The sequence below is a fragment of the Metopolophium dirhodum genome, chromosome 7 (genome assembly GCF_019925205.1).
Source record: "Metopolophium dirhodum isolate CAU chromosome 7, ASM1992520v1, whole genome shotgun sequence".
In the NCBI taxonomy this organism is placed as follows: domain Eukaryota; kingdom Metazoa; phylum Arthropoda; class Insecta; order Hemiptera; family Aphididae; genus Metopolophium; species Metopolophium dirhodum.
In genome coordinates this window covers 23,400,397-23,417,511 of record NC_083566.1, presented here as the reverse complement: position 1 = coordinate 23,417,511, position 17,115 = coordinate 23,400,397, and the positions used below count along the sequence as shown (strand labels likewise).

General features: G+C 38.5%; 2 protein-coding genes across 3 annotated transcripts in view; one reads left to right on the top strand and one right to left on the bottom strand.

Moving 5' to 3' along the window:
* LOC132948850 (probable G-protein coupled receptor CG31760) overlaps nt 1-17,115 on the top strand; it is a 181,240-nt gene that overhangs the window by 102,193 nt on the left and 61,932 nt on the right. The gene's annotated exons all lie outside the window — the stretch shown is intronic.
* LOC132949072 (uncharacterized) lies at nt 6,183-7,431 on the bottom strand. The gene has a single exon (XM_061019843.1). It carries the CDS (start codon nt 7,007-7,009, stop codon nt 6,188-6,190), a length of 822 nt encoding a protein of 273 aa, XP_060875826.1. The 5' UTR covers nt 7,010-7,431; the 3' UTR covers nt 6,183-6,187.

Sequence of the window (17,115 nt, the reverse complement as noted above, 5' to 3'; positions counted from 1 at the left end):
CAACTATTATCTTCGTAATATATTAATATTAGCGAATAGCGTGTTCCAATTTCAGGTTATGTACACAATTTAACGATTTAAAATGTATATTCTGAATTAATATAATTTAAAAAATGAAATGCATAATATATAGTAATGCTTCTAGTTCCCGTTTGAAGAACGTCGGTGGAACAACGAAATATTTCGTAATAACTTAATATTATTCACCACAAAGACCAACAATAGAAAACCATGTTAAAATAAATTTCAGGATAATAACTACATTATTCATTTTTTACTACACAAATTAACTTGTTTATTTAAAAAATGTTGATTTAATAATGTTAATATGTAATCCAATTAGGCAATGAACAGGTCAAATAATAGTAATACAAATAAATCTGCAGATAATAGGTCTACAAAACACCCAGAAACCCCTCCGGTATGTTTCACCCTTTAGTCTACATTAACATTTTTTTTAATTATGAAAATATACTTCAGGTTTTTTTTAATGAAAAATAAAAACTTTAATATTTGTACAAAAATGTATTTTTCGTATTGTTTTAAAATAATTCTTAATTTTTTATGGTGTCATAAAACAAGTTTTACTTTATCTATTCATTGTTTTTATCTGTAAGTACTTATTTCATAAATTCACCAAAAGCGCACTCTCGAGCCTTGAATATTTCCATAGTTTTATGTTTATTTGTAATGGGTGTTACTTCCTCGTTAGCTTTAAGTAAATAAAATAAGACTCATATTTGTATTATAATTAGGGAATTTATATAATTGAATATACAGGATGTCCCTCGAGGATTTACCCATTGCGATATCTCGTGAGATAATAAATATATCATAAATCTGTTGTTTTTATTATACTCACAGACAAAAGTTATTTTTTATATTTTTACGATTGAAGATAGTTATTTTATAGGGTTTATTTTTGTGAAAATCTTGACTTTTCAACATTTTATTTTCATTAATCTCATGATTTTTAATAATTTTTTTAGTATTTAGGTAAAACGACAAAAAAACGGTTTTTGTCAGGGTAGTGAGTCTAAGGTGATTATTGGTGGTCAAAGTTTCATTTAGTCGTTGCCGGTCCACATTTTTTGCATCACGAGGTGTTTTTAAAATGTTGATACTTTTAATTTTTATAATGTATATAATATCTGTTTAGACTTTATTAAGAAGGACGGCTGTTATAATTGTAAATTTTGAAGAAAACTGTAGGTACTGGCCAAAAAAGGAACAGTAAGTTTTGACCAAAAAGTGACTCTGGTCGAAAAGGGAAGGGTAAATTTTGGCCGAAAACGGTGACGCCTCTCACGGGACATCGGGTACCATATGAAATTAATTATTGTTAATTGTTTTTATTTTTCTAACGTTTTTACGTTAAATTTTGTTTTAAAGCTCAGTGAATTTTTAATTTTTAAAATACATTTTTCTGATAAGGCTTGGATTCTGAGCGGGGCGATGAATGTATTGATTTTACAATGATGTGTGTTTTTTATTTTTTTATTATTTTTTATTTGTGTTTAAAATAACCTAACCTTTTAGGACAGTAAAAGTGCTTAGATTTTCTTCAACAGTATCTTTTCTGATCGGAAAGTGAATATAGTTGGTACTTTAGGGGGAAGTAAAAAGTAAAATTTCTCAGTAATTTCCAAAAGCATCATAAAAAACAAAAGAAAAATTAAGGAAAAACGGAAATTTTTACGCAATATTGGTTTTTGACAAAATCTATTTTGGTTTTTGGTGTACCTCTAATTTAAAACGACCGTAGATACATGACATTTTGACTGAATGTTCAAATTCTTATTTTTATACAACATAACATTTTCAAAATTTATTTTGACTCGTTTAGAGATGTTTTAAGAACAATTTAAAATTTCAATTTTTTTCGTTTTTTTTTTTCTATAAATATCAATAAAATGTTATTTATTGTGCCAAAAAGCATAATCTAGATCTACATAATACCTATGCACAATTTTTTTTATAATCATTTAAAGTTTGATTTTTTACAAAATATATCAAATTTAAAATTTAATAATTATTTTATGGTTGAAAATTTATAAAATGTTCAGCCTTTATTTCTAAAATTGCAAATTTAAAACAAGGTTCCACGTAAATAAGTTATATATAAATTGCTTTATTCACAATAATATCATCATAATAATATATACTTTGTAATATCATAGACTGGTTTACCGTCTTCGCTCAGAATCTTTTTTCTTATACAATGATAATACATCATTGAATTCAAATTTAACACAATCCATTACAGTGACCAATCTGTAACCTACTGTACAGCAGAGCGACACCCACTTTCCACCTTTTTTTATTAAGAACTATAATATTTTCCGTTACCTATAATATATGCCATATGGCTATATATTATTATTAAAAATACCAAAATATAAATTATATTATAGGTATCTACATAATAATAATGTACATTTTATATTTGAACGGACGAACGGTATCCATTATAAATCATAATATATAATTTATAAAGGTCCCTATCTAAATAAATAATTATCATTTCTGTATATTGAAATTATCATTATGTTATAAATACAATTTTTGGATTATAAAAAAAATATTTTACATACCTTCAACAATATAAGCGTTAATAATAACATTACATCAAAACCAGTAGGTACCTACTAGTAATCAACAAATTGATAATTTTATTTTTCCGGGATAAAAGTAGACACCGAATGCTGAAATTAACTTACACGAATACAGTATACACGCGTGCTTACTTATTATCAGTAGAGAACCTCCAACGTCGTCGCTACTTGCGTAACCACGACGAACTTAACTCTAAGAAAAAACGACAAACGTTTAATTTGGAATAAAATACTTTTTATATTGATGAGAGGTCGAGATTTACAGTACGTCGCGACGTTGAATCGAGTGCAACAAGAAAAGTGGCGGTCGGTCACGATGAACTTGTTACGGGGTATATTACGAGAAAGATGAGAGTCGGTGGCAGAGAGCGAGAGCGTAGGGTGATGCGTTACGTAAGGACGAAAACTGAACTGGGTGAAGAGGCCGAGACAGGCGGCCGCCGAGTCACGGTAATCGCCGTCTGCCGGGAGCCATTGTGACCAACCGTTTACACGATGATCGACGCTGGGAGGTAGTTATGTGGTGGTGGTTCGCCACATTACTCCCCCCCCCCCCCAACGAAGAAAACGAAAAATGTTTTACAAATTTTGAAGTCGAAGGTCTGTCGATGGACTGCATGGCGTATGAGTGGTCGATGACCGGGTCATCGCGCAGGTCGAATGCTGGTTTAAGACGATCCACCGATATCCACGCCGTCCGGTGATCCAACTGCAGCTTGTAGTCCTTCTCCCGACGCTGTAAGACGGCGTAAGGCCCCTCGTATCGAGGCTGAAGCGGCGCCCGATGTGCATCGATGCGGATGAATACGTGGCTGACCACGTCCAGCTGCGTCGGTACGAAAACGCGTCGAGTCGGGTCGTGGTTGGATCCGGGAGCAGATCGAAGCTTAGCCATGGACGCCTTGAGTGTCGCGACGAAATCGGGTGACCCTACCTCAGGAGGTGCTGAGTGGAAAAGTCGCCAGGCAACCGCAACGAGGTCCCGTACACTAGCTCGGCGGGGGTCGATCCGATGTCCGGTTTGATCGTATTGCGCAGCGCGAGGAGATTGATCGGTAGGTGCTGTGACCAATGCGGCGACTCATGTGCCGAAAGTGCTGCCTTAAGTGTCCGATGAAACCGCTCGACCAATTCGTTCGCTTGCGGATGGTAGGGCGAGGTGCGGACGTGCTGCATCCCGAAAGCCGTGTTGAGGGCTTGCATTAGTTCAGACTCGAATTGCCGTCCCTGGTCTGTAGTGATAATATCAGGAACTCCAAAACGGGCGATCCAATTCATCACGAGCGTGGTGGCAACTGTGTGAGCGTTCATGTTATCGACGGGCCAAGCTTCGGGCCAGCGAGTGAAGCGATCGACGCAGGTAAGCAGGTACCTGGCGTTGTTCGACGGTGGTAGTGGCCCGACGAGGTCTAGATGTATGTGTCCGAAACGTCGATCTGGTGATACGAACGGTGCGAGCGGAGTCGCCGTGTGCTTGTGTACCTTGGTTTTCTGGCACTGTACGCACGTTCTGACCCATTGTCGTATTTCCCGATCCATGCCGTGTGCCTGCCGGTGTAATGTGGTGAAGACCGTGCGCCGATGTTTTTGTGGTACGAACAACCTCGATCTATTGTACGTGATGTCGAAGTAGACGGGTCCGTTCGCGGTATGCCGTGCGTCGAGTTCCAACGAAGATTCTGTTTTCTCGACGAGCAAGTCTTGCAATTCCGTGTCATTGGCCTGATCGACTGACCACTGGTCGAGATCGGGTAGCCCGTCGTCGAAAGTCGCCAACTCCAGCCGGGACAGCACGTCAGGCACTGTGTTGCGCTTACCACTGACGTGCTCGATCTCGTGAAAATATTGCGACAGGAACGCGATATGACGGGCTTGGCGATCAATCAGTTTTTCTTCCTTCTGCGAAAACATGAACAGCAACGGTCTATGATCCGTTTGAAGTGTCGTTGGTCTCCCCTCGATTGAGTGGACGAAATGCCGGGCCGAGAGGTACGCCGCGAGTAGTTCGCGGTCGTACGTGCTGTATTGTGCCTGCGTGCAAGAAAGTTTGCACGAGAAAAAACCGAGCGGCTGCAAACTCCCTTCGACGTGCTGCTCGAGAACCGCCCCGACGGCGATGTTCGATGCGTCCGTGCTGAGGCGTAACGGCGCATCGCTCTGAGGGTGAAAAAGGCGCGTAGTGTCAGCGAGTGCTTCGCGACAAAGTCGAAACGACTCCCTTGCTGTGTCGTTCCAGCTGAGCGGGCCGTCCCGTCCTTTCACTGCCGCAGCGATGTCGTATAGCGCCGCCTGCATTTTGGCTGCACCCGCGACGAAACGATGGTAAAAATTCAGCGAGCCAAGAAAACGTTGCAACTCCTTTTTTGTTTTTGGCTGTGGCCACTGGCGAATAGCGGTCGCGCTATCTGGATTGGGGCGCAGGCCTTGTGCGTCGACGACGTGGCCGAGAAACGTGAGCGAGTCCGTGGCGAAAACGCACTTGGCCGGGTTGACTGCTATACCGAACTCTTCGAAACGTCCCAGAACCGTGCGAACGTGTTCGACGTGTTGTTCCACGCTCACCGACGCGATAAGCACATCGTCGACGTATGCGAAAACGAACTCCAGGCCAGCGAGAATCGAGTTGACTAACCGCTGAAAGGTCTGCGCCGCGTTGCGTAGGCCGAAACACATCACTGGGAACTCGAAGAGTCCGAAAGGTGTGGTGACGGTGGTCTTGTGCACGTCGGCGGCGGCGATCGGAATTTGGTTATACGCGCGCATTAAGTCGAGTTTCGTAAAGATCGATTTCTTTGCGAGATTTGCCGTAAAATCATGGAGGTATGGCAACGGGTACCGGTCCGGGACGGTGACGTTGTTGAGCCGTCGGTAGTCCCCACACGGTCGATATGAACCATCCTTCTTGGGCACCAAGAGCAAGGGACTCGCCCAAGCACTGGATGACGGTCGACAGATCCCCTGCTTCTGCATGAGGTCAAACTCGCGGCGTGCGATGTTGAGTCGGTCGGGCGGCAGTCGCCGCGGGCGGGCGAAAAGGGGTGGGCCCGTCGTATTGAGCACGTGCTCGACTCCGTGACGAAAGGTCTGTGGCACGGGTGACTCACGGGTCACGCTTGGAAATTCCTGCAGCAGAATATCCCAGTCACGGGAACGTACGACGGTGAAAAGCGAAGCGCTCGGGGGGGCCGACATAGTCACTGCACAGGTGACTGTTCGCTTGTCGGTAGGATCCACGAGGCATTGGCGTCAAACGTCGACGAGGAGGCCGAAATAACGGAGAAAGTCGGCTCCGATGATGGACCGCGAGACGTCGGCCATCTCAAAGGTCCACGGAAACGTGCGCGAGAGCCCGAGGTCGAGGTTGAGCGTCTTCGGGCCGAAGGTTTTAATGCGTGTTCTGTTGGCAGCTGTGAGGTGTACGTCCGATGGTTGGTGAAAACCGAAACACGGCGGAATCACCGAAATTTCGGCTCCGGTGTCGATAAGGAACAGCTTGCCAGAGCGGATGTCGTTGACGTGTACCCGCGTTGAGTTATTTACGACGTACAGGGCAGGTGACCTGTGCGCGCCGTTTAGTTTTCCGCCGGAGCAGAGTCGCTGTTGTCCCGTGGACGGAAATTACACGGCGGACGGCACTTTCGAGCCTTGGCGCCGTACGTTTCGTGATAGAAGCACCTCTGTGACGACGGTAGTTGTCCTACGTCAGTCGGTGATGAGTGTCGTTGCTGCGGCTCTGCAGACGAGCTGATCAGCTGTGTCAACGCCTGCACCTGCTTAGCCAGTGCCGCAACAGTTCCGGTGAGATCCGTGTCAGCCTCTCTGCTGACCGCGTCGACGTCTAAAGGGTTGGACGCGTCCATGATGAGATCCGCACGTGCGGATATTGAGTCAAGCGAGGCGTCGAGACTGATGAGGACGACTCTGATGCTTGACGGCAGTCTCTGCATCCAGAATTCCTTCAGCGCCTCTTCACCTATGCCAAGCGGCAGGTTGCCGCGCATGTCGCGGAGCAGTTGTGACGGTCGTCGGTCGCCTAAACCTCCCGGTCGGACCAGTTCCCGGTACTTGGCAGCGTTTGACGTTGCGAATGCTTCGGTGAGGCGCGTGCGTATTGCCTCATACGACGCCGAAATTCCGGGCAGGTCGCCGACGGTTCGAATTGTCGCCTGGTCTAGTGCTCCAACGACATAATGCACTTTCGACGCGTTAGATGTAATGCGTTGTGCCGCGAACATAGCTTCAGCATGATTGAACCAGAACGTGGGCGACTGGTTCCAAAATGTCAAGAGTCGAAAATTGGCGACCACGTCAATCGCGGGTGAAGCGGTCGTGTTACTGACGGGCGGGTTGGCAATTTGCAAGTTGTGGTCCGATTGTTGCTGCTCGTTGGCCATGGCGAGCGATCCAAGGTGATACGCGGGGCGGAGGATCAGGACTAGTGTCCGCGGTCACGGCGATACGGCCACGCGAGTCTGATTGTACTTGGTGCGCGTTCGGGACGGCTAAGACGGGTGGCTATTAGCGCGTGTTACGACTTGTGAGGTCACCAATGTGGAAGTTCTCGTATTATCAGTAGAGAACCTCCAACGTCGTCGCTACTTGCGTAACCACGACGAACTTAACTCTAAGAAAAAACGACAAACGTTTGATTTGGAATAAATTACTTTTTATTTTGATGAGAGGTCGGTCGAGATTTACAGTACGTCGCGACGTTGAGTCGAGTGCGACAAGAAAAGTGGCGGTCGGTCACGATGAACTTGTTACGGGGTATATTACGAGAAAGATGAGAGTCGGTGGCAGAGAGCGAGAGCGTAGGGTGATGCGTTACGTAAGGACGAAAACTGAACTGGGTGAAGAGGCCGAGACAGGCGGCCGCCGAGTCACGGTAATCGCCGTCTGCCGGGAATCATTGTGACCAACCGTTTACATGATGATCGACGCTGGGAGGTAGTTATATGGCGGCGGTTCGCCACAATACCATATTATTGTACGACAGTGATACGCGCTTTTATTATCATTGATTGTATATCAACAAATCATTGTCTATGATACCATATCATTGTTTGGTATTTTGTTTTTATTTTTTTTATATTGCCTTCGCGACGTTTTGTATTATTATTATATGTTGTCTCGAACATCGAGCAATCGGTTCAATATTATATTATATAGTAAGTGGGCGCCTACATCCCTCACATATGTATTATACGGATGCTAATTATTATTTATATTTATTTTATGTTGTGTGGTGTATATAATTTTAATATAGTCCATTTTTTTAAGATTGAATACTCGCCGAAGTTGTTAATTATTTATTATTATTAATAACCTATATCTGTAGGCTAGTAATTATTACAATACACGACACATCATTTTGTCTTTCGGGCCGGATAGAATTAGTAAATATTGTATATCTAAATACTTATATTTAATATTATTACGTACTTATTGTATTTAGATATCACGTAAGCAGGTATTGTTGCTGGATTATTATTATTATTTAGATTATTCCCGACATCCTCCTATAGGTACCTTTATTATGGGTAGTCCAAAACGCAAATCAGTTTCGGTAACTTCGGAGCCGAGCATGTTATTACGTTCACGTGCTGCTCGTGATATGACGTTACGAAAAATTCGGATTTTAGATACATTGGCACAAGAGGCGCGAACGGAGGTTGAAAAACATTCTTCGTTTATGGCACGTTACTTATCACTCGACAAATACGTCAATCAGTTATAGGTACAGCAACAAGAAGTTTTGAATATTATGTTGGATTCGGGATTACAGGACGATTTTAATGACACGGACTTGTTAATTACGGACGAGGTGGAGGAAGTAGTTGGACGTTGATTTCTGAAACAATTTGACCAACGTCGGGTATAACAAATCGAATTCCGCGTCAAGAGAGCGGAGCCTTTTCAGGTACCAACATAGGTTTGCCCAAAATTGAGTTGCCAAAATTTGATGGTGACGTAGTCCAATGGTGCTCTTTTCGTGATATATTTTGTTCACTTGTGCACAACAACCAGCACTATTTGGACATTGAGCGATTTCATGTGTTGAAATCATCATTAGTTGGTCCGGCTTTGGCAGTTATCAAGTCTATTCCATTAACTTCACCAATTACAACATCGCGTGGAATGTTCTTCATAAATCGTTTGAAAATAATCGATTACTAGCGACGGCCCATATTGATCGATTATTGGCGTTCTCCCCTCTCAAAAAAGAGTCTACGGCGGCGCCCGCTACTTTTGTCAATACGTTCCGCTATCAAGGCGTTAGGCGTAGACGATATTTCTGGATTTCTACTATTTTATATCGGTGCGCGGGTGCTCAATGTCGAAACCAGAAGACTATACGAAGCTAGTATACCGCAGTCAGAAATACCATCATTGGACAACCTGTTGGATTTTGTTTCACAACGATGTAAGATATTTGAAAACATCGGGACTATTGCAGAAAGGGTAGTGCAAAATGTTAAAAGTGCGGCTAAGAAGGGCAAGGGTAGTGCACCGGTGAAGCATTCATTAGCCGCGTCTTCGAATGGCATAAAGTGAATTTTTTTGTGAACAAGATCACCCACTATATCGTTGTTTTGCATTTAAACAAAAATCAGTTGCGGCAAGAAGAAAGTTTGTAAGCAACAACAGTGTGTGTTTTATTTGTTTGAAGTCAGGACACCCAGCTAAGTCATGCACATCTACGTTCAAATGTCGAAGCTGTAGCGGCAAGCACAGTACGCTATTACATCTGGACATGGTGAAGCCGGCAGCGTCCGGTGACGCTGAAGGCTCGACGGACAGTACGGAGTCAGGAGAAACCAAGACGAATGCTACCGACAGTACAGCTAAGTTCTCGGGTACTGCGCGTACAGAAACCACGGTGATTTTAGGCACAGCTATTGTGCGCGTTCGCGATAGCTTGGGAAAATTGCAGACTGCACGAGTTCTGTTAGACAGTGGTTCCCAAGTTTCTGCGATCACGTCAGAATGTGCCACTCGGCTAGGATTAAAGCGTATTACAAGCAGAATAGAAGTGTCAGGACTGTCGCAACAACCAGTGACTAAAGTCAAAGGGGTCACTCAATGTCAGTTCATTCCACTTCATGCAGAAGGTCCGCAATTCTGTGCTTCGAACGTCATTATTCTTACGCATATAACAATGCAACTACCTAGTGATAGACTACCTGCTGCGGTACGTTAGCGATATCACCACTTGGTGTTAGCGGATCCGGAATTTGACATACCTGGGCCGATCGACATGTTGATAGGAAGTGACGTATACCCACACATGTTACAATCCAGGGCAGATATTATTCATAGTACGGGTTTGCCGTCCGCTATGAACACTCAGCTCGGATGGATTGTGGTGGGAGCATTGGATGAATCACCAACACCACCTATGGTCGCACTATCGGCTACATCGACTCCAGGATTTCGAACATTTAATATAGAAATTTTGGACTGCGGAAGAACTAAATATGCCAGATATCCTGACAACAGAGGATGAAGAATGTGAGGTATGGTTCCAGAAGTCAACAACCAAAGACGCGTCTGGACGGTTTGTGGTGTCACTGCCGTTCCGATCGACTGTGCGTGCTCTAGCGGAACCATTGACTATTCCAACGGCGGAAGGTCAGGGCGGGAGCCCGGAAGATTTAGGCTCATCACGCCGTTTAGCGTTGAACCGTCTATACAATCTCGAACGACGAGTAGCTAAAGATTCGGAGTTATACACCGTCTATCGTAAGTTCATGGATAATTACCTAACTTTAGGTCATATGAAACCGGTCGAGGATCATGCAATAGAACCGAATTTCACACCAACTGAAGACATGGCGTTGAAAGTGTTAGGAGTGCATTGGGATCCCACAACCGATGCCTTTGGATATCACGGAAACACTGACGAAGGATCGATAACCAAAAGGACTGTGTTATCTACCATTGCACAGCTGTACGACCCAATTGGCGCTCTAGGTCTGGTCTTGCTGTAGTCAGTCGTCGTTCCGTGCCCACCGCCGTTGTCGTAGTCGCGGTCCGTAACATATTTACACGTCGCGTCGCCTTTCGACATATTTTGATTACGGAATCAATACGGTGCAGTGCATTTGCCATCGGTGGCATATAATTTTGTGTAACGTCGTGAGTGCGAACGGGCGACTCGGTTATTATTATAAATTATCAATATAACTGTTTGAAGTACGCGGGTACTTAAAGCAGTATCGGGCAATGCGGTAGTATGCCATATTGTATCCAGCAGTGATCGCGCGAGGGTGCGACCAGGATATTTCGCCTAGCACCAACAGCCATCAACGTGGATCGCGGGATCAGAACGGGCAAGCAGGCGTCATGGAGGTTTGGTCTTAAGGATAGTCGAGCGGTTGGCGGCAACAATCGGTAACGCGGTATGATACGCGCTTTTATTATCATTGATTGTATATCAACAAATCATTGTTTATGATACCATATCATTGTTTGGTATTTTGTTTTTATTTTTTTTATATTGCCTTCGCGGCGTTTTGTATTATTATTATATATTGTCTCGAATATCGAGCAATCGGTTCAATATTATATTATATAGTAGGTGGGCGCCTACATCCCTCACATATGTATTATACGGATGCTAATTATTATTTATATTTATTTTATGTTGTGTGGTGTATATAATTTTAATACAGTCCATTTTTTTAAGATTGAAAACTCGCCGAAGTTGTTAATTATTTATTATTATTAATAACCTATATCTGTAGGCGAGTAATTATTACAATACACGACTCATCAGTTACCCTTTTTTTTTGGGGGGGGGGGGCTTATGGTTAGGTACTTTTTGGTTTTATTATACACCCACGCGAAATCTAAACATTTAAACTATATACTGCAATATACGAATTGGTAGTGAATACATTAAGTATGTAACTTCGTAAATAACTGCTTCAGTGGTTATGTTTGTTACGTTTCAACTTTCAATTACATGATGAACTTTATTCAATGCTCAATTTAAAAAAAAATGTTTACTTCATAATATTATGCTTGACATTCCTTATAGTATTCTTCAGGAGCCATTATATTATATAAAATAATATTTGTAGGAAACTGTGAACGTTCCAGGTTAGCCGCGAATTTCCAAATAACATCCTTATACATACAATTTTCGTTAACGAGATGTACTCATGTACATTTTGGGTGATACAATAAAACGAGGAGTAGGTATAGAATATTTTTAACGACTATATTAATATTCTCAATAGTACTATAATACACTACTATATCTGATTGTATAAAATCGCTTAACTCGTTAATTATTTACGAACTACAGGTTATATGATTTATACAATTAATGTTTATTGTGAAAATAACACTGCTAGTATTGTTGTTTAAATGTACATCTTCTTTTAAGTATAATATTGATCCTATATACTAAATTAAAACTTACAGTTATTTTACATCAAATGTTTTTTGGATGTACTTGACATTCGGACGTTATAGGAATGTGTGCAAAAAATATTATTGGTACCCATAGATTTTCTGATTAATATTATAATAATACTTAGTATAATCGAATTATTAAGGAATCAAAAAATCCAATCAGTGTACAATACAATAAATTGGTACTCCAGTAGTTCAGTCTCGATTATGAATTTATAGAACGTTCTTTATAGATTGTTCTTTGTGCACTATTGAAGTATTGTTACACATTTTATATTATTACACTCTAGATATACGGGTTGCCATAATTTATGTTTAATATAATTTTATAAGTAAATAAATTCCCTCAAGTCAGAGGGTTTCACAATGGTGGGCCTTCCTCTTCATGTGATTTCATGTTGTTATTAATTTTATACTACCAAATTTACTTATTGGATACAAAATATTATAGATTGTAAATATACTATTTGGGTTGAACAATAAAGAAATTATTATTACTTAACTTAAGTTATATAAATGTTAAAATTATATCAACATTAAAAACATATTTATTTAATGATCTTCATCCCCATACCCAATACCCATTAACGTGAAAAATGTTTCCTGCACAACTGACGTTAAACATTGTTCACTGTAATAACCGTAGAGTGTATTAGAATATCTAGTGAATCTAAATGGTTCAAACTGAGTGTTAATATTAACATTGTCTATATTTTAAATCTGTTTTATCCAGAGAATGCTTAGTATTGGGTAAACAATACCCGGATAGTCCGCATTGTTTATAACGCATCATACGCAAAACGTAGTTTAATATTATTATATAGATACATGTGGATATGTATCATGTTTGCATGTACGTAATATTTATAATATTAAAAACACATACCTATACGTTGATGGTGGATAATTTTTTTATAACATGGAAGATGATATTTCACGTTTAAAACAAATGGTTTAATACAAAGTTGATTTTTAAAAAATCAAACTTTTGTGTGAATTACTTTAACAATAAGAATTGCTTAGTTGCGAATTTACTAATTTATTGTTTATCATTCAGAAGTAAACAGTTGTAAAGGTCAATCTGTTCCACCATAATTATTGAGTGCAACAAGATTTTGGTAGCTGGGGATACACCATGACAGGAAATAAAAATAAATTAAAAAGAACCTAAAGGGAAAATAATCATATATTTTAATGATATTGTATGTCTTATTTTTTGATATATACATACTTATATAGCTATTAGTAATCAAACCTTCACTCTTACTAGGGATATAACACCATTTTATATCATTATCATCGATATCGTATTGCAAATGAAAATGTCATAATGTGCAATGAGATATTGGTAGTAACGTCGAATAGTAGCAGTCAAAAAGTTTTCAAAATTACTAGTGCCATTTTTATAACCATAGTATAATTTATTTGGTAATTGTTTAATGTTTATAGCCAGGTTTGTAACTTTTTTTGTGGCACTCAAAGTGGTGCTTGAGTAAGTTTGTTTCATCAGCTGCTCAGATGCATCCATTCTTATTTTTTGAACAAGAATCCCAACTGTCTGATGTGATTGCTTTACCAATTTACTAAAACTATGTATCCTTCCTTCTTTTGAATTATTAGTATGAACTTTACCGTTTAAAGTTGCCTCGTGAACAAATTATGCGTAAAAAAAGAGGTGGGCACTTTCCAAGTACTTTTTTGTTAACTATGATTCTTATTTGTCTAGACTTGCCATTAACATATCTCCTATGTATATACTGTTGAAACAGTCCAATAAGGATTCAGTTTCTTCTGGAAAAATTTCTCTCGAATAATATGTCATACTATTTTTAACATCGTTTTGAAAACCGAACCATCCATTTTACCACGACATTTAAACAATACTCTTGATTTTTTCTGTATAGATTGCATTAGTAGTTCTAAGTTTCTAACTATTGAACTTGCATAGGTTGGTATAACCAATTATTTACATCAACAACATATAAATATAATTAAACTTAGGTTGTAGTTATTTGTCAGATATTACATATTTTATTCTATACTATTTTAAAACAATTTGTAAGGACTATTATCTTTAATATAAACATTTCACTAATTAAAAAACTACTCGTTTGAATTTTTATTTTCGTCCATTAAAAAGTTCCATAACATTATTCTTTACATAATTTAGAGAATAGAATTTAAAAAAAAATCGAATTATTAAAGGGATCCCAAAATGTTTAAAATATGGCCTTCATGTATATTTAAAAATTCCAAAAATCAGATTTTCAATAATTTCATTATTAAATGAAAACATGAGTGTGAAAATGATTAGTGAATCACCCTGTATATTCATTTTTGAAATAGGTATAATGGTAAGTTTATTGATATGTTTCTATATTATCAGCACTTAATTCACAAATATAATAATAAATAAGATTGTTTCATAGAAACAATGTAATAAAATTGATGATAATAATAATAATAATAATAATAATAATAATAATAATACGGCTCAGCAATAATAAATACATTAAGGTGGATGTTTGACAATTTATTGTACATTAAATAATATGGTAGGTAGGTACTCATGATATTTGAGTGGACAAACTGGTCAGCCACTGACCTAAAACCTATATGAATATTTTAACACACACAAAACATTTATGATTATAAAGTTTGCCACAGCAAATAATAAATAAATTGTACTGTTGCACAAATAATTACAAATAAAATGTTATTTTAATAACACAGTAGGTATAATATAAAAATGAACAGCAGTCAGTGACCTCTTTAGCTAAAACAATACAGTACGATTTTATGCGTAGGTACATAAATCGTAATAAGAAAGAATAATAAACTGCTTATTTTGATAAGAATATACTATTGTAATTTATATATTATTACATATAAATTAATGTTTGTCCGTCCGTGTGTCCTTAACATAGGCAAACAACAATATATGCATTCCTAAACGGCTAGACCGATTTCGATAAAACATTTTGTGTGTGTTTGAGTGTTTTCCAGGATGATTAGATTCACAATTGGACCCGGTAGGTCCAACCCAGAAGGGGGCTCAAACAGGGATTTTGAGACTTACGATAGAAATTTTTGTTTATAAATAGTTGCTATTGTTTATATAAGAGAAATAATTAGTAGAAATTAGTATTTATTATTTTATTGGTTGCCATTGGTTAATTGGTCGAATCAGGTACAAGCATGCATCAAATATAATTTTCGCCAAACTGCAGCGAGTTACACCAAAAAGGAGTTGAATAATCACATTTTTTTTAAGAGTTGTAAATTTTTACGCACAACGAAGTGCACGGGATCAGCTGGTATTATATTATAAAAATAACGACGATTCGCGCATGATATTATTTAACTATACGCTATTTTTAAGAAGGGCATGTATAGAACCGAGCGTGACGAATACGTTCAAAACTCATTGGCAACTACAAATCGTATACCAATGTTAAGCAATAATACATTTTTCAATAATTGTATATAGTCGTCCAATTGAGATTATGGAGTACCTATGCATAAAATATCTTCAAGAGATTAGTAGTTCCCAAACATTTTGCGGTCCCCTTAATTTATTGTATTAGTTGTTTCATGTTTGGGATATTGTATTGTTTTCCGATTTAGCTGGATGCCCATGTAATAGGTTAGGTTGTACCTACCTATTGGACGTTTGGACCTGTCTTATAAAAACTTAATTTTTTTTACATCTCAATGTACAACATTTTTATCAAGTGTTTTAAAATATACATTTATCCATTTAGTAATATATATTAAGTAATTTTGTCGATAGTATAAAACCACAAAGATTCTAAGCGAAGCAATGAATGTATTGATTTTAAAATTATGTGTGTTTTTTTTTTGTCTCTCATCACTGTTTGGGGCAGTAAAACTGCTTTGATTTTCTTCAACAGTATCTTGTTCGGTGGTAAAGTGGATATAGTTGTTGCATTAGGAGGTCAAAATGCCCAATAGTTTTCAAAAGCGCCGTATAAAACAACATACAAATTAAGGAAAAACAGGAATTTTTACATGGTTTTGGTTTTTGCATGGTGTAACTCTAAAACAAATTACTGTATATACATGTAATTTTCACTAGTTGTTTATATTAGCATTTCTATACACAGTAACATTTTTCAAATATTTTCAGTTTCCAATTTGTTTAGATTTTTTTTCTATGAATGTCAATAAAATTGTATTTGTGGGCTAGAATAGTGTTGTACTTACTTACTGTTACAACTGTCAAAAGATTACTGTTGAACTGCACAACAATTGTGTGATGGATATAATAATGAAAACATTTTATAATAATAATAATATGGCACATGTTAATATACCCGGTATCGCGAAAGCCGATAAGTATTCACCCATCATAATATTATAGTAACGTGCCCAAAATGCATATTTTTATTTAGGTGCGATAAACGTGAAAAGTTACCGAAACACAAAATCAAGCATTAGGATTATTGGGTATCCTTTTTTCTTCTTCTTATTTTTTTTTTGGCAAACATCACTGTGAAACCCTCCCGTAAATGTATGTAGTTGTTCACACGGTATTACTCACGGTCCATTATCATTACATAGTAAAACTGGGTGGAGCAGTATTTTCATCTGGAAACAGGTAGAGGAGTGTAGAAATAAAAACATAAACTAGGGAAAAATTACACGGATAAGGGACTTCGATTTTCGTCACCACAGGTTGTAATACGTTATTATTTTCGGAGTTGTTTTTTTTTCTGTGTATAGTACAAAGAAACTTCCCTCGTAAAGCTTTAGTTTTATTACCATCCGGTCGTATTTATTATATGTTTGTACTTTTTTTTCATATAAAAACTATTCATACATTCATAACTTGTAAAAACGTATATACAGCATAATGTAAACATACTTTTATTTAATAGTTTTTGATTCTGAGCGAAGGAATGAATGTATTGTATTTACAATTATATTGTTTGTTTTTCTTCCCGTCAACATTTGGAGTAGGTACCTAGTAAAAATGATCCAATATTCAAAATCAATGTTTGGAAAAACAATTTTATTTTTTTTGGGGTAGCTCAAAAACTAATTACCGTAGACC

Bases quoted from the DNA above. Each gene is read 5' to 3' on its own strand.
- LOC132949072 (XM_061019843.1), bottom strand. From the start codon at position 7,009: ATGGCCAACGAGCAGCAACAATCGGACCACAACTTGCAAATTGCCAAC.